Here is a 25110-nt window from a genome sequence, read left to right as displayed (position 1 = left end):
TTCATTTTATATTGTTGTTGTTATTATTATTGTTATTATTATTATTATTATTATTTTTTTTTACAAGTGAACTTTTAGTATGCAGATTTCTCGGTAAAGTGCTCGTATTGTTTTTGTGTGAAAATATCAACTTTATTCGCAGATTCATCCAAAGCTGAAGAGTGATTTGATAAATTATGTCAGATGAAGGACAACAACATTTTCACCTCACTATGCCTATTGTTGGATGAAGTACGTTTAATATATACTAGGAAGATAACCCGCGCGATGCTGTGGGTTGTTAATTAGATGAAAATTTTTTCAATAATAGAAAAATATTTATGAAGTAAATTAATACAAATTATTTAGTTTGGTTAAACATAAAATTATAGTGGTTGTGAAATTGTTATTTTCTTACATAATAGTTTATTCCATATAGAGGAGAAAACAAATTTTTACATTTGTGAACAATTGGAGTGTTAGAAGAACAGAAGTAATAGAAATTGTATATTACATATTTGTAGAGTAAAAGGTGTTTATGTAGTTCTTAAAATATGCATACAAAAATGTTGTAGATATATTGACAGTAGCGGCAAAATAGTAGCATACAAAATTTTGTCATTATGATATTATCTGTTGATTTTTTTCATATACATTGTTGTAACATGGAGATAACAAAAACATTCTCCATATATGGTAGAACTTACTTCTTTGTGTAAAAAGTTTAATGGCTATCCGTTTGCTTGTGTCTTACATCTGCTGTTCATATGACAGAATTAGGTACTTTTTAGTTTGATTGTTTTTATGATATTATTGCTGTAAGAAGAAGTAAGTTAATTGAAAGAGCTTATCTGTTCAATTTTCATCTTCTTTCCTATGGACTCCTTTGGGAATAATTCCTTTGCAACTTGTACATTTGTTGGTGATGGTGGCATTTCCAATTGGGTGTCTTGGATTGTCAGCAGTGATGGTTGGGAACATGTAGGTTGTTCATTTACTGATGTTGTTCCTTTGTGCATTTTTTATGTTTCAGCTAAGGATTCTGTGGGGTTGGTAGAGTCAAAGATTTTGAAAATTGTGAGTCCAGCTTCAATTGCTTTTCCTGTAAGGCCAACTTTGAATGTTTTTCTTGTATTGATCAGTGCTTTGACAGGAGGTGGAAGCACCATTTTGTCTATTGTTTTGATTGCAGCCAACTCACCAATGGTGGCACCGATTAGTTTTTTAGCTTGCTGACCAAAAGCAAGCAGTTGAATTTTTCTAGTTAGGTCTTCAATTGTTAGTTCCAGAATCATTCTGCAGTAAAAGTTGAAAATTTGTATGATTTGTACAGTTTATAAGAATATATTTTTAAGTAATGTTAGTTGCAAGAAACTTTAAAGGTACTTATGTTAGAACTGGTGTTTTTTCGTCATGGACAAGGCACCAAAATTTGCCAGCACAAAATCGTAAACCTGCTGCACATTGATTGCAGGCATTGTTGTACCATTCGTTTGGTGCTTGAACATCAATAATGTTTGCAGTGAGCTGGAACTTCGTATCTTGTCATTTTCATAAATAATATTGTGTGCATGTGAAAAACAGTATGATTTTTGGTTTATTAAGGATATTAAACTACTGATTTTTGTTTGTTTGTTAGAAAGAAGTGGAAGAATATTTTACCAATGTCTTTTTTTGTTCAATTGCTAGCAGATCAGCTACATGAATGTTTGACATTGTGGATTGTTGTGCAGAGTGAAACTGAGTGCATGCTTCCAACAGTTGAAGGTATGCTTGTATGGGTTGTTTTTGGTATCTAATAATTAGTGATGTATTGTTAGTTTTTTTTTTCTACTAATGTTAATATTTATTGTTGAATGCAATGAGAAAAGTGGTGGTGACATTACCTTTGTTTGAGTTCATGGACCTCTGGAATTTCAGGATCAATGTATATTCTTATTGCTGAGTAGGATGATACATACAATGATCCTACAAATTGGCAATACTTATTTGTTAGTATATTTTGTATGTATAATATGCAATGTTGTTAGTATAATGGTGATATGAGATATACTCACGTATACAAGTTTTGATCATCAATCCAGTAAATGCAAGCACAACATTTGTGTTTCTCTGTAGTATTTCTTGTGCTTGTATGGATAACGCTATATCTCCATACAACAGAACTTTTAAGCTCTCACAGCTGTATGAAATCATGAAAAAGTGATAGTTATTGGTTATAAAATTGTTGTAGTATAATTTTGGAAATTTGAAAGTTAATATTATTTTTAATTTACCTTGCACTTTGAATGTAGATATCTCGTTTTTGAACAAGAACATCTCTATTGTTTAGTTGCACTTTTGTTACAGGTGTTATTGTTGTGACAATGCCAATAACATCTGTTGTTATTTGATGTAAAAACAATTAGGAAAAAGTGAGAAAAGTTGTTGTAAAATAAACTATGATTTTGAAGTGTATTTTTAAGGTTACCTGTCAAGATTTTTTTTTTGATATATCTTATCAGGAAGATCTTTGAAGTGAATAAAGTTGAAATGGTAGTCTGGATATTGAGTGTTATCTTCAGCAATTTCTTTGACTTTTGACATTCTTGATAGAACTATCATCAAATCTTCAGGAAGAACATTGAAGTTGTGCTTTGATTTCATAACTCGATAGTTATCAATGATATAGACAGCACCTTCTTTCAGGATTGGTATAAACAGAGGTGCATCAAAACCTCTAATCATCGCTTGCATAACATTTTTCTGTCAGCAGGAATAATGATTAAGTTTAAAACTTGTTTTACTATTTGATATATTGTAGTTTACAATCAAGCAGAGAAGATGGTGTTGTGAAATTTACCTTTACATCATCAATTAAAAAGTCAAGACTGAGTAGATTTTCTGGATTGTCAAGAGTTATAGATTTCCAAATCCTAAGAATCTTGACTTTGATTAGTGTTGGTGGTTTGAACAATTGTAAATCAGTAAGATATTCATGATCCTTTTCTTCCTGCAAAAGCATAATGGAAAAAGATAATTATTTTTCAATTGAAGCAGTAATCATAATTGGTAAAGATTATAACCAATGGAGTTGGCAGTTATAGACATTAGGTTGTAGGAGTATGAAATATAAGAATTTATTTTATACTTAAAATGAAAAATAATATTCAAGCATAATAAACAAAAAGATGTTAATGAAATCAACAATTTGTACAGGAAATAGTACAGAAAATAAGATACTATAAATGTAAAAAAGAATCAATCTGTAATCAATGAAGTATAACATAGGAAAGAAAACATAGAGAACTGTCTTAAGGAGAGGAGAAAATTGTGATGACCTGGTTGTAGTTATCAAAAATTTCTCGGTAGACTATTTTTTTGTTTGATTTGATTGTTTTTTGTCTTCATTCACAATCAAGATTTTCAACCTTTTTCGTGATGTAACTCTTGATAATGCTACATACAATTGATCATGTGTAAAAACAGGTTTTGGTAAGTACAAACCTATAGTATCAAGAGTTTGTCCTTGACTTTTATTTATTGTCATGCTATAATATAACTAGAAATTGTTTTCTTCGGAATACAAAAGGCCATTTTTCTTGTCTAATTGTTATTACTATCCTTGGTATAAACATTATGTTGCCTGCAAAAGATCCTGACATTACTTTGCTGTAACACTCCGTACCCTCGTTTAGCCGTCAATAAGACCCTATCGATAAAACGAAGAGTCACTTGATGTAAATTAAGGGTTGAAAAACGGGTACGAGTGAAAAGAACATTTTGAAATAAGATATTATTTTATTTTATAAATAAATAATATTAAAATATTAATGTTTTATTGATTGTCGAAATTAGTCATGAAAGAAGGTTCTATGACTAATTTAAGTGGGGGAGAAGAAGTACGAATGAATTTTGGAGATAAATGACATAAGTATGAATGAACTTGAGGATTATGTAGCAAATACAAGGAAGTTGAGAATTTGTATGTAAATTTTATTATTTTGAGGAAATAAAATAAATAATAATAATAATAGTAAATGAATATAAAAATGTATATATAATTGTAAAAAAAAAAAAGGGAAAGACCAACATGGGCAGCCGCCCATGTGGTCAAATAAGAAGCTAAACTAATATTTTTGTGTTGAATGGGTAGGGGCCGGCCACATGGAGTGAAGGAAAAAGAAAGAGAAGAAATGATGATGATGATGGGGTCGGCAAAGGATGAGAAGAAGAAGGAAAGGAAACAGAAATAAAAGAGATGAAAAGGAGAGAGAAAATGGAAGGAAAAATCTAGAGAGTGGCCGACCAAAGAAGAAAAAGAAAAGAAAGAAGAAGTAGAAAAGAAAGAAGAAGAAGGAAAGAAAGGTGACCGACAGTGAAAGAGGGAAAGGAGGAAGCCATTTATGGAGCAAAAATAAAAGGGAAGAAGAAGCTGATTTTGAGAGAGGAAAGAAAGAGCTGTGTAGCTGATTTTGAGAGGGGAAAACAAGGGTGTTGGCTGCTAGAATTTGGAGGAAGGAAAAGAGAGGAAGTTGAGTTTGAGGGTACTGCCAACTGTGAGAGAGAAAGAAGGGAGAATAAAGGAAAAAAAAAAGAGAAAAGGAAGGTGTTGCCGACCGGCGGGGAAGTGAAGCAAAAAAGAGAGAAAAAAATGGAAAAAAAGAAAAAAGGGGAGTGGGCAAAGCCCAATAAGGAGAAATGGAAAGAGCCCATGAGAAGAGCCTAATGGTAACAAGGAAAGAAAAGTCTAAAAGAGAAAATAAAGATGGAAACTTGGGCCAACTTAGCCCAATTTGGAAGTGTTAAAATAAAGATAGTGCACTATAGTGGCGTGCTGGAGGAAGTAATGAGCAGCCAGTAAGTAAAAATAGCGATGTGATATCCCGTTATTGTAAGGTGAGTAGGGGGTGTCAATTTTAAAATTTTCGTAAATATATCTATACGTATGATTTATTTTAAAAGTAAAAATTATGGATAGCATGTGCTGGTAGTAATCTTAGGAAATTGTGTTGCAAATTATGTTTAGAAATCATTTTGAATATATATGTATAAATTATATGTAAAGTGTTTTGAAAATTGGGAAACAAGCCCTTCACACTGTTTTGCCTCAAAATCTGTGCCTTATATTTGTGCAGTGTGCACTCATGGTTATATTACTTATTCACCATGCGAATTATTGTTTTAAAATTCATGTATAAATATATTTTGAGGAAATGATAAATTTTATCATACCCTATGTTGAATGTTTAGGAAATAATTTTGAAACGAGAGTTCAAGGACATAAAGTGATTTTTAAAATGGTTTTATAAACCGAGAGATTCGAGAATAGGCCTGCTATCACTTTGGTTAAGTGTGACCCTCGTGCAAGAGTGAGCTCTAACTAGAGAACCTTTGGATCACCAACGGGCGGTTAGGTGTGGCGGGGACCATGGCCTGTGATGTATGTATGCGTGGCTAGGCCACCAGATGATTTCGCGGTTGGGACCGCTTGATTCTCCGATGTCGGCTAACATTGTTGAGATTGCCATGACATGTGGGATCCGGTGGAGTGAGGCTCTCGGAGGTTATTACGTGGTAGCGGGACCACGGATTTTATTTAATTTCCTACTCAAAACAAAAATCTCTTTGGGTTTTTAGACTCTTATTTCTTGCATGGTGAAAACGAAATTATGTGGTTTCCTACAGCTCCCCCTGGTTTTACTTTTATATGAATTTTACCCTCGTGTGCAAGGCGATTTGCGAACTGTGTATAAACTTGGTTACTATTTGGTTTCACGGGAGCTTGCCCATCTTTATTGATTTAATTTGAGTATTACATGAGACAATTTCGATTGTAGAGATCTTTTACGAACACGAGGTTTAAAATGATATTTTACTGATTTAGTTTGAAAATGGTTGTTAACCTTTTCGCTGCACAAAAGTTAACTTATTTGATTTGACATACATTATGGTTGATTATGACTTACAAGAGATTCTCGATATTTTCTTTTATACATTTGAATTAAATATTTTTATCTATTCTGGTAAGTTTTATTATTCAAAATCTCTACCTTATTGCTTGTTTCCCATTTATGCCCTACTTACGGAGTCGATGATCATTGAGTCTGTGAGACTCACACCCCTATTTTGCCTTTTTTGCAGATAGAGGTCAGCATAACGTGTAATCATCGACGTGTACGGTCTATCGCAAATAGGTAAAGGCATCTCATAGCATTTTATCCCGAGTCGCTTCGCTGTTAGAGGTCGAATCGTAGCACTTTGTTTATTAAGTTGTAAACGAATATTGACGTTTATATAAGTAAATAATTGGAGATCATGGATTTCAATGTATACACTTGTCAATAAATGGTTTAAAGATTGAATTGTTTATTATGTTTATAGTTCAAATCATGATATGATAGAATAATGTTTTAAGTACCAACATGGAATGGTGATTGCATATAGTGAACTAACGAGTAATTCAAGAAAGGCTTGTTCAGAACTTGGCGGGTCATTACAACATTGAATTGTAGTGACCGAGGAGGGGTCATTACAAAGTTGGTATCTAAGCCCTAGGTTTAGTCAAGTCCTAGGATATTCTTGTGTCAAACAGCGAAGTAGTGGGGTCGACGTAGAGTCTTGTTTATAGTCAGTGACTGCAGCACCGATTATAGGCAAGAGGCTGCGTAGACTCTTTATCTTAGCAAACGACCTTGTGTAGTCATAAGTGATATTAAATAACGAGAATTGACTTTCGATGTCCGGGTTTGAGATGCCACTTGAGACACGAGCTACTGTTACAAAGATTTTAAGCAAATATTCCTAATGAAAGGTGGATGTAATGAAATACCCTTTCGACTAAGAGTGGAGGAGAATAAAGTTTGACTAATAGTGTAAAACCCAACCCTATAAATACATGTCATGACATACATGCATTGAGTAGCATGTTATTACGCTAGAAAAAGCACCTAAGAATAGACGAAACCTAATATTGTACCTAACGGTACACTTAAATTGATTTAACCTCGAACTAGTTCAAATAGGAATTGTAGGATGAAATTTAATATTTTATAGTCCAGGAATGACTAAAAATGATTGTTCGGAGTTCGAGGGTTCATTTGGGGTAAAATTAGAAATTTTGATATTCAAGAGTAAAATCGTCATTTTGCCACCTAAGATAATAATTTGATCATGGAGTGAAATTTTTGACCAAGATTAACTATTTGGAGTATAATTTAATGATAGGAAGTGAAAAAGTTTAATTCTGGTGATTTTTGGAGTGTAGGGGCAAAATCGTAATTTTGCCACCCACGGACAAAATTTGAGATTTTGAGAGAATTTAGATCAAATTTGACAAATTGGAGAATGGTATGAGTATAAGGGGTGAAAAATATGTCTATGGAAAATTTTTCAATTTTTGGGGCAAAAATGTAATTTTTGACTTTTACGGGGGCAAAAGTGTAAATTGTAAAAATTACTCCACCGAGACTTTGGATGAGTCTGAGAATTTTATCTAAGCTATGAATATATGAGACAAGTGTATGGTGAAAATTTGGAAACAAATGGATGAAATTTTAAAAATGGGCCAATGGGAAAGTGACACATGGCATTTTTTTAATGAAATAATATTATTTTAATGAAAAGTCAGCCATTTAAACCCAAATTTTGAGTGCTGGCCGGCCATAAGGAAGAAAAGAGAGGAAATAGAGAGGAAAGGAAGAAGAAAAGAAAAACCAAAGAGAAACAAGAAAATTCAAAGAGAAATTCGCGGTTTTCGACCGTTTACGCGTCTAACGGTAAGATTTTTCGATTTTAGCTTGATTCCTACCTTTCCTATGCCTTTATTTCCATTTAGCATGCTTGAGGAGAGAGATCAAAAAGTGATATCAAGGGCTGGACGAAATTCTAGGAGAGAGAAATTGAAATTTTTAGGTTTTGATTTTTAGTTAAATTGATAGTTTTAGTTAGTTAAATGTGTTTAGAAATTAAATTGGGCAAGAAATCATTAAATTTTCACAATACCCACTGTTGGCTGGATGCTCAATGCTGTACAATGATGATGAATTGATTTTATTCTAAGGGAAATGAAGAGAAAATGATGAAAAACGATTAAACGTGATAGAAAAACAAAGTAGAAAATTTACCGAGTTAATGTCCCATTTTTGGCCGAATTTTCCAAGGAAGGGAGTGAGCTGATTTTTGTTGTTTTTAGAAGGTTATTGGCTGATATTTAATGGTTAGAAATGTTGGAGAGAGAATGGGATGATTTAGAGCTAAAATGGAGCGCGTTAGCAATTTATCGGGCAAAGTGCCAAAAATAGGTTAATACCGCATTTAAGTCGTTTTAGGCTATTGCATTTCATACCATGCATTAGTATAGGATTTAAATTAATTATATAGTGATTTAGCATCAATGTGATGAATTGTGTAAATTTTTGTAATGTGTCTAGGAGGAGAGGCTTCCGGAAAAGGCAAAGAAGTCGTACCCGACGAGTAGTGATCGGGGCGCTTAGAAAGCTTTTATTTTGTACAAACGGTGAGTAAACTTATTATTATTGTAAATTATCTAGAATTTATTTTAAATGCCCTTTATGTATTTTATGAAATGAGAACGAGATTAAAACGGGATTTTTGATGTTTTAGGAATAAATGTGACAAATAAAAATATATTGTATTGATTATGAAATTGAGTAATTGGAGGCTACAAATTGACTTGAAAAATATATATTTTCCTAGGAATGGCTTATGCGAAATGAGTATATGTGGCTATATTTTGTGAATGCATTGGGAAATTTATGTAAGTTGTTTTACTATGCAGGCTGGATAAATAAATAAAAGCCACGTTATACTGTCGAAATTTTATTAAAATTGGTGGGTTAGTCACTGCAGTGACGGGTTTCCGTGGACTGCCTATTAGAGGGGCACGGTAAACCCAGTTATATAGTTACTCCGGTTGTAGAGGCGAGGAGGGTAACTCCTGGGGTAGTATTAGAGTTCACTTCACGTCGAACCCCCACGTGAATGTGTAACTCGGCCAACGCCAAGGAACGGCTGGTTTTAAAAATAAAAATGTGTTTCACGTGTGAATATTTTAACACCCTTGGCGGACTCGGTTAGATGCCTCGGCCAAGGTATCCCCGAGGATTAGTTTTGGCTTGAGCCTTGTTTTTATAAAAGACATAAGCCTTAACAATTGTTTTGGTAAATTACAAATATTTTATGGTTTAAGAAATAAATTGAAAACATTATGAAATGGGTTGAAATTTATTGTTTAAACTTGCCTCCATTTTACTCGCCTTTAGATATTTATGATAATGTCTGTTTACTCATTGGGATTGCAAAATCTCACCCAACTCCTTTCCACCCATTTCAGGTTCAGTATAGACTGTAGATAGCTGATCTCATCGAGGACTACCATTGGATCTGCATTTTCCAAATCGTAGGTTCACAGTCCTCTTTACTTTTGTTTATTCGGGGGCCCTCTTGTTATTGTAAATTAAATTAAATATTTTGGCTTACTGTATTTCAGTATGTATAAATTTATTTAGCTTTTACGCTATAAAAATTATTCACGTATAACTCTATAAATATTGTTTTATAAGAAAATAGAATATTTCCCTTAATATTTCTTTTATTTTCTTATTTTATTCAAATAATCGTAATTTCGTTTTAAATGAAGATTTTAGACTTTTAAACTCATTTTGAATATGAATTATGTATTTTGTACTTGTATATTACGTTTTAGCCAATTTTGAAATTTTTGAGAAAAAAATGACCAAAATACCCCTATGTGGCGAAAATTTTATTTTGATTGTTTTTGATCTAAAATAGTATATATTCTCTAAAGACTCGATATCTAACAATGATTGCTCACAAGAAAGGAAATAAACTGATATGTAAGCCTTGCGGGGTTCCGGTTGGCATTCCGGATAATGAGTGTCAATCGGGACGTCGCGGCGATTGTCATGGGCCTGAGGGAGGTTTCGGGTCGTGACAAATAGGTTCGTAATAATTTATTCATTTGGTGGAGTTAAAATTTGAGCCATAATTGTCAAAGGGAAGAAAATTTGATGACTATGGATGGTATTTGAGGTTAATATAAAGGAGAACATACAATAATGGTAATAGGAGGCATAAATTGATTGGAATAAATAATGATCATTGAGATTCACTTGAAGCTTGTACATCTAAGTATTAAGGGAGGTGTAAACTGATACTCACGTGCATGGAGGCAAGTGCACTAGGTTGATTAAGCTTGCTCTACCCATATATAAATGATGTCGAACTTCCAAAATATTTTATATGCGGATATGTGCTAAATATGTGTGTAGCAGCTTAGATGGAGCTAGTTTTGAATTAAATTAAGTGACGGTGAGATCCTAAGGTTTGATTTGGACTATTCTGGGTTATAGTTATAAGTGCATGAATTAGCTCAAAGGTGAAAATCAGTGACTATTATAATTGATGTGTGGTCAAGAAGTAAAAGGTTAGTAAACAAGTCTTCACTAAGGATGAGCTTAAATTTTGTTATGCTTCACATGAAGCCAAAGGATTAAAGGACTAGTTATGTATTTGGTAGCTTGAAGCTAAATGACCTAAAAATGTTGACTCTAGTCTAACTACCATATGGAGATTTATATTTGAGCTTGATATACAAATTATTTTAAAGATCAATTTAAAAATCTATTTGGTTCACTATGTAATTAACGATGCAAATGATTAGACTAGAATTTAATTTCTCCAAAGGTAAGAGAGTTTCTATACCCTAAGTTTAAGAAACTTTGATCTTATGACCGCAAAGGCAAGATGCAATAATTAAGTAAATTATTCACTTTATAAATGTAATTGATTAAGAACTGAAGAGTAAAGTCAAGATCTCGACGATAAGTGGTGTACAATTTGAGATATACGTAACTAAGAATAAATTTGGAGATCATTGCTTAAACAAATTTATACTAAATGCTACGGTAAAGGTATATGAATGCTAGTAGTACAACATGCCCAAAGGGTAATCGACGCATACCACAAAGGGTGAAATGTGGGGTAGATATGTTGAAATTGAGAAAAATAAGAAGGGGTTCTTACCCGTGGTAATGGATGTTGACCTTTAAATAGATGTATTTATATATATGTGGAGTTACTCATGTCATCGGTGGGAGTAAAGAATTATTCTTAGCGATTTGAGTTTGGAACACAATGTGCTTGATGGGTTGCATAGATGGTACTATAAGATACTAATTGACATGATATACATTATTGGAAATAATTATGAAAATGGGAGAAGACTAAATTCTAGAATTTCAAAGTAATAATGTGAACATAAGTAGGATGATCAAGATAGACAAAATTCATGATGATACTAAGTTGGAGTGGTTAAACTATTTGAGTTATAAGATAAGAAAGATAATTAGTTGTGAATGCTAAGGAATTGTGAAACACTAGAAACAACGAATAATTATGTGTGTGGTGTGATACGCATATGGTGGAGTCACTATACAATATGGAAAGAGTATCCTAAAGGGTATTTATTGATTGTTGACAAGTGTTATAGGATGAGATGAATTTGAAAATATTGGCTTTGCCTATTATATGTGATAAGCATAAGAGAATATAAATGGTTATGGAAATTGTGACGTAAGCCTGGAGGAAAACCAAACGGTTGAGGATGATTAATGTAGTAACCTTAAATTTAGACGAATAGCGTTGATCAAGTAAACTCCAACAGCTATCGTGCCACGGTGCTAGGAACACTTTATGTCTAGGATGCATGAATAAAAGGTGAAAAAGCATGAAATTAAACTTACAAGCTGAATTATGGTCATTGGACTTGATGTTAAGTTTCGTTAATTTGAGTTTTAAGGTCCTGAAAAGTCTTTATACAAATGAATAGAGAAGTTTCTAAATTGCTATGCAAAATATTAAGATAAACATTACGCAAACTAAAGCCAAGTCCTAAGAATTAAGGGAGACGAGAGATTAAGCCTTGTTAAAAAGCTAAGGAAAGAGTGAATGAAAAGTGAGATGAATAATGGGATAAATATGGGTGTTGTTACGTCGTGCATAAGAAGCTTAAGGATAATCAATGTAATCATACTAAGTGAGTTCTATATGATTCAGATTAAGAACACGGACACTTTGGGAGATCTTAAAATAATGTCCATTGGGAACTAATGAGCTAGAATATTAATAAGCATACGTTGAAATGTTAAGGTTATGGAAGGCTTTGGAGATAAGCCTTTGATTGTTTAAATCTTCAATGAAATTGTATTAAAGGAAGTGCTTAAGTGTTTTCAAAATGTATGGAAAAGTGTGAGAATGCACTAATTTGACTATTTATAAGAGGTCGAATTTGGATGGTCATGAGTGGCTGGTGAGCAATTAAGCAATGTGTAAGTAAATGAGCAGAGGGAGTTACGATTGGTAGGTAAGAGTAGAACTTTAATGATGAGATTGTGTTCACTACTTTAGGCATTAAACTATAAGTTATGGGCTTGTATTCACTCTGTGAACACCCTGATGACATAGTTCGAGAGATTTTTCGCAATGAAGAAACATTAAAGCTCAAGGAGCAAAAGGCTATATAACCAAGTTGGGGCTTGTGACTGATATGTCACATAAGTATGAAGATGTATTGCAAATATACAAGGATGCCTAGAAATGTTGGTTTGAGGTAATGATTATCTTGTCGATATCTAGATCTGCTGAAGTTGTGGTCTCTATATGCTTGTAGAAGCAAGGCATAAATTGTGAAATGTGCCTCCACCACTAGTTTCAATTTATTTGATTAATTATCAAGGTCAAGTGTCTGATAAGGGTAGGCATGATATTAGAATATGAATTTTGGTTAAGTGAAGTTAATTTTATGACACGTGGTGTCCAGGGATGGTGCCAATTAACGATTGATTTTTGCATGGAAATAAAACATCGAAATTGGCTTTGTGTAATCATCACATGATGGTGAGCATAATTTGATTAAACGTGAGTAGAGATGATTTCAAACTTGATTTGATGGTTATTTTAGTAATACAAGTGGTTTATTGAACTGGTTATAGCTAAGACTACTTGAAGTTGAAAATTTTGGAAATAATTATGGATATAGCCTGAGGGACTTGGCATATGAACTAGCTTAATTGTAAGCTAGAATTCGTTAGGCTATTATGAAGTACACAAATAGAGAAGTATGCTATGAATTTAATGTCTTAAGGGGCAATGGAAAACAATGTATTAGTTTTGGTATAATTCCAATATATAGTTGTCATATATGAAGATCTGGAAAAAAAAATTTATAACTTATGCATGAGAGTTGTGCATTTGAATTTAGGTAGAAAAGTTTAACAATCTGATTGTTTGACATAAAGCCCATGATTGAGAATGAATGATTATGGATTTAATTTTTAAGGCAATAAGATTAAAAGAAGTTAATTTTGGAAAGGTCTCAGTAAATGATTCCTTGATTTTAAGGTGCATTTAAGGGAAGATAAATGTTTAATTTCATATTCAGATTGATAAACTAATGAGGCCATGAGATTTGGAATTTGGAGTAAATTTGAGGAATTTCAAGTTAGATATGTTGTATGTGGCTAATGACTAACAAATTAACTATGACATTGGAGATATAGAGATGATTAGTAATCAAGATGAGACTTGGAAAAGAACTTTAAAGGAAAATTTTGAGCAACTTAATTTTTAAGTGGTTGAGCTATTGATTAAAGAGATTGATTAAGACTATAAAGATATATACAAGAATATCATTAATTATTGAAATGCCTTGTGGTTTAAGTTGAAATTATCTGGTGAGCACTTGATCATGAAAGCACTGAAGTTTTGTTTTTGGGAATATGGTTATTAATGGTTATTAGATTTGAATAATCTATGATGTTAAATATATCTAAAATAAATAAAGTATGTCTTGATCCTTACGTATTATGAAAAGCTCGAATGGAAATGGTATGGAAGTATGTAAACAAAAATAAAGATTGGTTAACAAGTTAAAACCGTAGTCAATGGTTGGATAAATGTTTGAATATCGGAAGATTTGATAAAAGATCAAGGTAGAGGAATTGTGGATGGTTATGTAAACATGCATAATTGATGATTTAAGAATGTTTTGATTGAGATGTGACTAGGATTATTGATATTTTTAATTTCTCTTTATGAGATGAAGAATAATATTGATTTAATTCAAGAAGTGTGGTACTTATCATTAAATGTAATATGACATTGTCAAGTTTTCTATAAAGATTGGAAAGTGATATAATTCATAAGATCAAGATCCTATATTAAGAATGTCCGACGAAGGTGATGTAGAAGAATTTTAGAATTTTGATTATTCACCGTACGTTGATTTGAATTCGAGGACAAATTCGTTTTAAGTGGGGGAGATTATGTCATGACCCACATTTCGGGCCATGACCGGCGCATGGGCCCAATGGACGTAGTCCACTAAGCCCAAGCAAGCCTACTATTTATCCTGCTCATTACTCCATCAAATATTGCTAAGTCACATTTTATAACTTTGGATGAAAATGGTGATGGACATTGCCAACTCATACTTGTGCTACTCATTTAAAATATACATACATTGTCTACAGTATGTATTCTAATAATTAACATCAAATTTGTCTATACATATCAAAAGGAGACTCGATGTCCAGCGAAAAAACTTGACGAACATACAGCTACTGAATGCCGAGACACCTACCAATAGTCGAGTCTACAAAGGCACCTCGACCTAGTTACCAACTGCCTCGTAATCTGAAAATATGAAGTTGAAAACGGTGAGTATAAATTCAGTGAGTGAACAAGGAAGGGAACAAGCAATTGATAAGGAAGAATTTAGAAATCGTGATGCACTTGTTTTGAAAACAATGCAATTTGGTATAATTTCTTTCCCAAACCCCTTTGTTTTGGACATTGATCAGTGGACTCTTAGTATTGCAAAGACCCATGCTCAATCATGAAGATAAGGGAGTGGGGGAAATTATATCAGAACCCGGGCAAGGTAGCAACGTGACAACACATTTCTCACTACAGAAAAAGGCATTCTTGGTTTGTATATGGTTCGGTTTTTCAAGTATATCTTCCACTACATGGGTTCAATTGACATGATTGTTAGGTCATTAGAAATCTAAGAGGCAGGGCTACGACTTTACTGTTTACCACTTTTTCGAGTTCTAATCGAAAAGTGGTCAAAATCACTGTACTATACCACCACCGAAAATTTCTGAGGGCAGGAAAAATCCATTTCGCTGTAGCCAAATTCCTTATTGCAATGAACACCAATTTGACAATACTTAGTAACTTTCAATGTTCAACATGCAAGATTCACATATGAAAAACCATATACCATACTCATGAACTTTGATTTCATAAACATAGATGTATATATATAAATGCATAGATAAACACCAATATCAGTATAATCACACCCGGCTCATGTACATCCCCCCACATCGTGCACATAGCCGGTGCCATCATGTGCATTCCCCCACATCGTGCACAATCAGTGCCATCGTGTACATCCCCCCACATCGTGCACACGGGCACTATCATTATCCATCTCCCACACCACCATCATCACTGGCATGTGCATCCCCCCACATCGTGCACACACACGGTTATAGTCATCATACACAATGTCAATTATCTTGCACAATATACATATATATATATATATATATATATATATATATATATATATATATATATATATATCATCATAATGAAATAGTGCATGAATCCATAACAACCACATTTCACAACTTAAAACCATTTAGCAAAAGCTTGTTCCCAAGGCACTTGTTTTAAGAAAAAGTTATATAAAATCATTTAAGTTCTTTGTACAAAACAGTCACGATCCCAAAATGATTTTGAGATGCAGTTCACTCACCAGTAGTAATTGAGCCTTTAGCCAACTCTAACCTCCCTAATGATCCAATTGGGATAATGGGGCTTTGTTGGAACCCATCATCAAATTAACATCACCATAATGTCAATTCATACTTATAAACACTAAAAGCTACCCCTTAGCTAGCTTTCAATCGCCATTTTAAATAGCTATCTATTCCCACTATCCTAGTCACAATAGAGTCAATACACAATCTCAACAATAAACCCACAATTCAATCACTAAACATTATCAGCACTTAAAACCCAATGCTAATTTTCTACTCACCTTGATAGTTTAGTAACTTTGAATTTCTTTCCAACAATTCCCAAGCTATTATAAGGCTTTTTTCTTTCTTTCTCTCTCTAAACACCTAACTAGTGAGAGAAAGTATGGAAACAAGATTTTTCAAGGGTTTTAAAGAGAGAGTGGAAGAGCATAAGGATTTATGAAAGGGTGCACCAAAAGCATGAAAATTGGAGCTAGAGAGAGAAAGTTAGGAAGTTTTCATACTATGCTTCCATGGAAGAGAAACCAACGTGAGATGGGAGGAGAAGAAGAAGATGAGCTGCTGGAAGTTCAAGAAGCTGCTGGAAGAAGATGATATTTATAGCTAAACTTATCCAATTCCCTTTAAAATTACAAAAATACCCTTTAGCAAGTTAACTTGTTCTTCTCCAATCCTTTGTGCAATCTTTTTATTCTTTTGACACAGGGACAAGGTCCACAATGGTCTAAACTACTTGGGTTTACGAAAACTTAAAATTTTGACTTGATATGCAAAATGACTATTTTGCCCCTATTATTTCCTTCCATTTTAATTTAGTCATTCCAACACTCATTTAACTCCAATTTCCTTCTATTACCTTCTTCTACACATATACAAACAAAGTATGAAGTTTGTACTCCAACGTGATATCTCCATAATATTTAAAATATTTATTTACCCGCGCTATCTTTACTTAATAAATACATGCGGCCCTATTAACGTCGTTTTTCTCCAAAATTCTTTCATTCTTCTTCTCCCCCACTTAGATTGACCATATACTCATTCTTCATGGAAATTTTTGACACTGAATAAAATATTATTTTATTTCAAAAATTTTCTCTTGCCTCATCTTGTCTCATTGGCACCCAAAATATCTTATTATGCTTATTTAGACCTTAAAATACCATAAAACCTTCTTTTGGGAGCTTTTTAGAAAAAATGACAAAACTACCCTGGCCCGTGTTATTACATTTATGCTTAATTATGAGCCTATAGGGATTGAGGTCTCACAGATTGTAATACCTCATACCCTTGTTTAGCCGTCAATAAGACCCTATCGATAAAACGAAGAGTCACTTGATATAAATTAAGGGTCGAAAAATGGGTACGTGTGAGAAGAACATTTTGAAATAAAATATTATTTTATCTTATAAATAAATAATATTAAAATATTAATATTTTATTGATTATTGAAATTAGTCATGAAAGAAGGTTCTATGACTAATTTAAGTAGGGGAGAAGAAGTACGAATGAATTTTAGAGATAAATGATGTAAGTGAAATCGCGTGATTTTATTAAATAGAGCTAACGCGGGTAAGTCAATATTTAAATATTACGGTGATACCGCGTTTCGATATTTTGGTTGTACACGTGTAAGAGAAGATAGAAAGAAATTAAAATTTTTACATGTGTTGAAGGACCAATTTTAAAATACGAAAACTTGAGGATTGTGTAGCAAATACAAAGAAGTTGAGAATTTGTATGTAAATTTTATTATTTTGAGTAAATAAAATAAATAATAATAATAGTAAATGAATATAAAAATGTATATATGTAATTGTAAAAAAATAAAAAGGGAAAGACCAACATGGGCAGCCGCCCATGTGGTCAAATAAGAAGCTACACTAATATTTTTGTGTTGAATGGGTAGGGGCCAGCCACATGGAGTGAAGGAAAAAGAAAGAGAAGAAATGATGATGATGATGGGGTCGGCAAAGGATGAGAAAAAGAAGGAAAGGAAAGAGAAATAAAAGAGATGAAAAGGAGAGAGAAAAGGGAAGGAAAAATCTAGAGAGTGGCCGGCCAAAGAAGAAGAAGGAAAGAAAGGTGACCGACGGTGAAAGAGGGAAAAAAGGAAGCCATTTATGGAGCAAAAAGAAAAGAGAGGAAGAAGCTGATTTTGAGAGAGGAAAGAAAGAGCTGTGCAGCTGATTTTGAGAGGGGAAAACAAGGGTGTTGGCTACTGGAATTTGGAGGAAGGAAAAGAGAGGAAGTTGGGTTTTTGGGGGTGTTGTCGACTATGAGAGAGAAAGAAGGGAGAAGAAAGGAAAAAAAAAAAGAAAAGGAAAGTGCTGCTGACCGACGGGGAAGAGGAGCAGAAGAGAGAAAAAAAAAAGGGAATGGGCATAACCCAATAAGGAGAAATGGAAAGAGCCCATGAGAAGGGCCTAGTGGCAACAAGGAAAGAAAAGTCCAAAAGAGAAAATAAAGATGGAAACTTGGGCCAACTTAGCCCAATTTGGAAGTGTTAAAATAAATATAGTGCACTATAGTGGTGTGCCGGAGGAAGTAACGAGCGGCCAGCAAGTAGAAATAGCGTTGTAATATCTCGCTATTGTAAGATGAGTAGGAGGTGTCAATTTTAAAATTTTCGTAAATATATACCTATACGTATGATTTATTTTAAACGCGAAAATTATGGATAGCATGTGCTAGTAACAATCTTAGGAAATTATGGTTGCAAATTATGTTTAGAAATCATTTTGAATATATATGTATAAATTATATGTAAAGTGTTTTGAAAATCGAAAAACAAGCCCTTCACACTGTTTTGCCTCAAAATCTGTGCCTTATATTTATGCAGTGTGCATTCATGGTTATATTGCTTATTCACCATGCGAATTATTGTTTTAAAATTCATGCATAAATATATTTTGAGGAAATGATAGATTTTATCATACCCTATGTTGAATGCTTTGTAAATAATTTTGAAACGAGAGTTCAAGGATATAAAGTGATTTTTAAAATGGTTTTATAAACTGAGAGATTCAAGAGTAGGCCGACTGTCACTTCGGTTAAGTGTGACCCTCGTGCACGAGTGAGCTCTAGCTAGAGAACCTTTAGGTCACCGACGGGCTGTTAGGCATGACGGGGACCATGGCCTGTGATATATGTATGCATGGCTAGGCCACTAGATGATTTCGTGGTTGTGACCGCTTGATTCTCCGATGTCGGCCAACATTGTTGAGATTACCATGGAATGTGGGATCTGGTGGAGAGAGGCTCCCGAAGGTTATTACGTGGTAGCGGGATCATGGATTTTATTTGATTTCCTACTCGAGACAAAAATCTCTTTGGGTTTTCAGACTCTTATTTCTTGCATTGTGAAAACGAAATTATGCGGTTTCTTGCAGCTCCCCTTGGTTTTACTGTTATATGAATTTTACCCTCCCATACGAGGCAATTTGCGAACTGTGTATAAACCTGGTTACTATTTGGTTTCGTGGGAGCTTGTCCATCTTTATTGATTTAAGTTGAGTATTACATGAGACAATTTCGACTGCAGAGATCTTTTATGAACATGAGGTTTAAAATGATATTTTACTGATTTAGTTTGAAAATGGTTGTTAACCTTTTTGCTGCACAAAAGTTAACTTATTTGATTTGACATACATTATGGTTGATTATGACTTACAAGAGATTCTCGATATTTTCTTTTATACATATAAGGCACAAATCTCTGTTTGAATTAAATATTTTTATCTATTTGGCAAACTTTATTATTCAAAATCTCTCCCTTATTGCTTGTTTCCCATTTACGCCCTACTCACGGAGCTGATGATCACTGAGTCTGTGAGACTCACATCCCTCTTTTTCTCTTTTTGCAGATAGGGATCAGCATAGCGTGTAATCATCGACGTGTACGGTCTATCGCAAATAGGTAAAGGCACTCATAGCATTTTATCTTGAGTCACTCCGCTGTTAGAGGTCAAATCGTAGCACTTTGTTTATTAAGTTGTAAACGAATATTGATGTTGATATAAGTAAATAATTGGAGATCATGGATTTCAATGTATATACTTGTGAATAAATGGTTTAAAGATTGAATTGTTTATTATGTTTATAGTTCAAATCATGATATGATAGAATAATGTTTTAAGTACCAACATGGAATGGTGATTGTATATAGTGAACTAACGGGTAATTCGAGAAAGGCTTGTTCAGGACTTGGCAGGTCTTTCCCGGAGGTCTCAGATGTCGGTAGCTACCGAGGAGGGGTCGTTACATTTGCCTTCTATGACATTAGGAGCTAGCTGAGTAATCAGAATTCTGGTTCCGTTGTAAAGTCCAGCACTTTGATTTATGTTTCTCAATAACATAACAACTGTACTTACCTTTAAATCAAGCTAATGTTTAGGAATTCTAGGGAAGTTAAGTGAGTTTAAAAATTCTACCAGATAACAGTTCATGCTCCATCTAATGGTCTGCGAATTTTGATATTTGGTCGATGCTGAAATATGACTTCAATCTACCTGGAATCAAATTAAGCACATATGAGTCTATAAGATCAACAATTTCATTGTAGGGAATGATAATTGACCTTTGTTTCAGGTAGTGTAAGTCTGAAAACTTTTCTTGTAGTTAGTTATATGTAGTTGAGACAATAGTTTGTATTGAATTTTCAGTAGATGGTAACAATAAATCATCTGGTATTTGAATCCAACATGGTTCATCTTCATCTTCATAGTTAGAGGTCGAAATGTTTCCGTTTCCTATGTCCAGTAACCATTGAGAAAAACTTGAAATTTCAAATCCGATATGTTCATCAAAATTAGACCATAAAAGTCTCATGTTTGTCTTCAATTCATATATACAACAATTTTTCCATAATAGTGATTGATTTATTGATGCATTTACAATGTCTGATCTTGTTCCAACTTCGACAACAAGTAATATTTGTTTGAAATCTCCTCTTAATAGCACAGTCTTTCCACTAAATGCCTTATTCTCAGTTTCTAGACAATTATCAGTGAGTAAATCTTGTAAGGTTTTATTCAAAGCTTCAAAACAAAATCTGTGAATCATTGGAGCTTCATCACAAACAATTAGACTGGCATTTTCAATTAATGAAGCAAGTTGTGTACCTCTTTTTATCTGACATGTTGAACATTCATCAATATTTAATGGAATTTTGAATCCGGAATGTGTTGTTCTTCCTCTTGGTAATAGTAAAGATGCAATTCCAGATGAAGCTACAGCAAGAACTATTTTTCTTGTTGATCTAATTCTTGATATTATTTTATTCTATAAATATGTTTTTCCTGTACCACCATGTCCATAAACAAACAGCATCTGACCTTCATTGTTTTCAACAGATTTTTTCATAGCCTCGTAAACATTCAATTGTTCAGAATTGAGATTTGACAGACATTGTAAATGTTCCTCCAAAAGTTCCTCCAAATTGGAATTGACTTCTTCATGAATTAATCTATTTTGCAATGTGTACAAAGAACCTTCTGTTGGGAGTGGCAGATTAAATTCTGATAGTGAACTGTAATTTTTATTGAAAATTTTTTCTAGAGCTATCAAAGTAAAATTCTTCACGTCATTTTCTAGAACTTGATATTTAGCAATCCCAAAAGCTTGTCTCAGTTTATATTCTATGTCTTCACTAATGTACTTCCAAGTATTTTCCCAAAATAATATAGGATTAGCTACTTCACAGGACATCACAATCGAAACAAAAAGTTACCGTAAGTGTTCACTGGTTGCCCATTTTGAAGCTTGTTTCATTGTTGCTGTCCATTCTTGGTCATTTCCAAGTAGTCCTACTGCTTCACATGCTGTTTGATATGTAGAATTAGTATGCCTTGTACTGTTCTTAGTTCTTCAAAACTTTTTGCACCTCTGATAACATTTAATAGTAATCGAAGAAAGTAAAGTTCCCTTGCTGTTGGATGAACATATGTAATTCTTCTAATACATTTTCCTTTTTGTCGTTTCTTCCAAACTGTTTCAGATTTTGACCAAACCCACTTTGTTGGAAACTCTACATAGATTAGCTACCTTGCATCTTCATACAACTAGTGTCAAGAACCCAAACTCCGAGCCATGACAGGCGCATGGGCCCAATGGACATAGTCCATTAAGCCCAAGCAAGCCTATTAATTTGACATGTTCATCATCTCATCATAAACTGCTAAGTCACATTTCATAACTTAGAATCAGAATAATATTAAACATTGCCATCTCACACTGGCATACCAAACAAGTGTATATACATTGTTTACAACATGTATCTAAATAATTTACATTAGGTTTGTCTATACACAACAAAAGAACACTCAACTTCCAACGGAGAGACTCAGACGAATGTACAGCTACTGAATGCCGAAACACCTACCAAAAGATGGATACAAGTCTACGAGGATACCTCGTCCTAGTTACTAGCTGCCTTTTGATATGAAAACATGAAGTTGAAAATGGTGAGTATAAACCCAGTGAGTGAACAAGGAAGGGAACAAGTAAACAATAAAGAATGTTTAATAAAATCATAATGCATTTATTTTTCAAAACAATGCAATTTATTTTAGTTCTTATTAAACCCCTCATGTAAACCCCACATAAGTAAATACTTTACAAAAAAAATCCATGCTCAACAAAGGATTTGGAGAGTAAAAACTTTAATAGCAATCATGCAAATCAAGTCAAGTAAACGACGGGTCCTCGCTGCAGCGGGAAGGCATTCTCGCTGCAACGAAGTTAGAAATTCAAGTTATTAGTCGAATGAGGGTTTCTCTCAAAATTTCCTCATTCCAAACTTAGTTAGATAATCCCCAAACATGTTGGAAGTCCATGTTCCACTAGGGTATAAATGAAATGGAAAAATATGACAAAAACCCACAAGATAGCAAAATGGACAGAAGGTTTCTCACTACAGCGAGAAGCTACAGTAACTTTCTCGTTGCAGTGAGAACCAGTTCTGGTGAAGGCCATCAAACCCGAGAGTTTCTCGTTGCAGTGAGAAACAAGGCACTAGCAAAAATCCCCTTTTTCCTCATGCAAAGACCACCCTATTCACATGACCAACACAACATGAAACTCATATAATTTCCCAAAGTTTCACATGTAAAATTTCACATGCATTTCATCCATATACCATATTATGAACTTTATATCACACACACATTTTCATATACATACATCATCATCATCATCATCATGTGTGCACTCCCTACTCACACACTCTATCATCATCATGTGTGCACTCCCTACTCACCCACCTTAACATCATCACCCATCATCATTCATCAATACACAGCACATATTCAAAAGGTATATACATACATACCAACATAATAATAAACACAAGGATGCATCCTTCTACACGTTTTCCATTTCACAATATCAAAAACATTTAATCAAGGCTTATTCCCTAGCACACATTTTCAAAGACAAGTTGGATAAAATCATTCACATTCCCCAAAACAAGTTTGAAATGCAAGTCCACTCACCGGTATTTGTTGAGCCTTTAACCAACTCTAACTTCACTAATGGTCCAATTGGGACAGTGTGGCTTTGTTGGAACCTATCATCACATTAACATCACCATTGTGTTAATTCACATACTATAAACCCTAAAAGCTATCTCTTAACTAGCTTTCAATTGCCATTTAAATGGCTATCCATTTTCACTATCTTATCACTCTAAAGTGATTTAACAATCTCAACTACAAAGTATTCATAAATCAAATCTCTAGTCATTCTCAACACTAAAATTTCAACTATAATTTACTATTCACCTTGGTAGCTTTGTGCTTGAAATTCTTTCCAAAAACTTTCAAGCTATTAAATAAGCTTTCTCTTTCTCTCTCTAAAATGCTTAACTAGAGAGAGAGTATGGAAACAAGGTTTTTCAAGGGTTTTAAAGAGTGAGAGTGGAAGAGCACAAGGGTTTATGAAAGGGTGCACCAAAAGCATAAAAATTTGGAACTATTTTGAGAGAGATTATAGAGCTTTATATCAAGCTTCCATGGAGGTTGGGAAGCAACGTGAAATGGAAGAAGAAGAAGAAGAAGAAGAAGAAGAAGAAGAAGAAGAAAAGCTACTGAAGAATGTAGAAGTTGTTGGAAGAAAGAGATATTTATAGCCCAAGCTTATCCACTCCACTTAAATTACCAAAATGCCCCTTCACAAATTAGTTTATTCTCCTTCAATCTTTTAGGCAATCTCTTTACTCCTTTGACACTAGGACAAGGTCCATAATGGTCTAGAAATGTTCGGGTTCATGAAAACTTAAAAATTTTGACCCGAGGTGAAAAATGACCATTTTGCCACTACCATGAAAATCATCAAAATTTTTATTTCCTTGTCATTTTATCCATATTTTCATCATTCATTTATGCCTTAGGCCTATTTAGGACATAATATTGTTTAAAACTTACTTTTATGGGTTTGCTAAGGAAATGACGAAATTACCCCTGATAAGGGATATCGCGTATACTTCCATCTATGAGTCTATAAAGGTCAAGGTCTCACAATTGGTTTGTTTTCATCCATTCTGTGAACATTGTTTTTGTGACATCAGGCCAGTGGATCACTCCATACAAATTATTAGTATCATTGAAGCATATATTTTGTTGATCTGGTAAATGAATCACTAATTTTTCAACTGCTAGTTAATGATGATGTATATCAAATGTAAACATTCTCCAACACGATTCATAGGATGATAAGTATCTACAATCCAAGTATGCTTTAATTTCATCAAAACAGTTTGGTAATTCTTGTTGTTCTATGCTACTATTTAAATTACTATTGAGAATGATTGCCTTAGCTCTGTTTGGACCGTTGTTAATATATCTGAATAGATATTTAATAGCTTTTGATCTACTACAAAGTTCTACATTAATATGAGCCTGATAATTAACAACCAAATCAACATAATGAGCCACAACAAATTTGTTATCCAATTCGACATTATTCTTAACAACAATACATGATTTATCAATTATTTATCTTATTCTATAGTGAACAAACTTATCTTCATTAAGTATAGTTTCTGACTAATATTGTTTTGGGAAGAACTTTGAACATTTACCTCTAACCATACATGGAGAAGAAGGATTGAACATACCATATGGTTCATGCATCATAAAATTTGAAACAGCTTCATACCCGATTGGATAAAGTTCTTTGTTTGGAATTTCAGCTGATATTATTCTGTTCACATCTTGTTCATTCTTACACTTTGCAGTAGATTCTAGCCAAAGCAGTATGTGAACATGTGGAAGAC

The 25110-nt window shown here is 33.5% G+C and overlaps 1 protein-coding gene across 1 annotated transcript in view; it reads right to left on the bottom strand.

Moving 5' to 3' along the window:
- Window positions 1-25110, bottom strand: part of LOC108661913 (cytochrome P450 76A2-like) — a 51592-nt gene that overhangs the window by 1342 nt on the left and 25140 nt on the right. Inside the window, 2 exon segments of the mRNA XM_088806358.1 lie at window positions 1355-1376; window positions 23084-23098. Of these exon segments, the coding sequence (XP_088662484.1) occupies window positions 1355-1376; window positions 23084-23098 (37 nt within the window).

The sequence above is a fragment of the Theobroma cacao genome, chromosome 5, assembly GCF_053813885.1.
Source record: "Theobroma cacao isolate CCN51 chromosome 5, ASM5381388v1, whole genome shotgun sequence".
Classification (NCBI taxonomy): Eukaryota; Viridiplantae; Streptophyta; class Magnoliopsida; order Malvales; family Malvaceae; genus Theobroma; species Theobroma cacao.
Note: the sequence above shows the minus strand (reverse complement) of the source record. Positions and strands in the feature narration are given on the sequence as shown.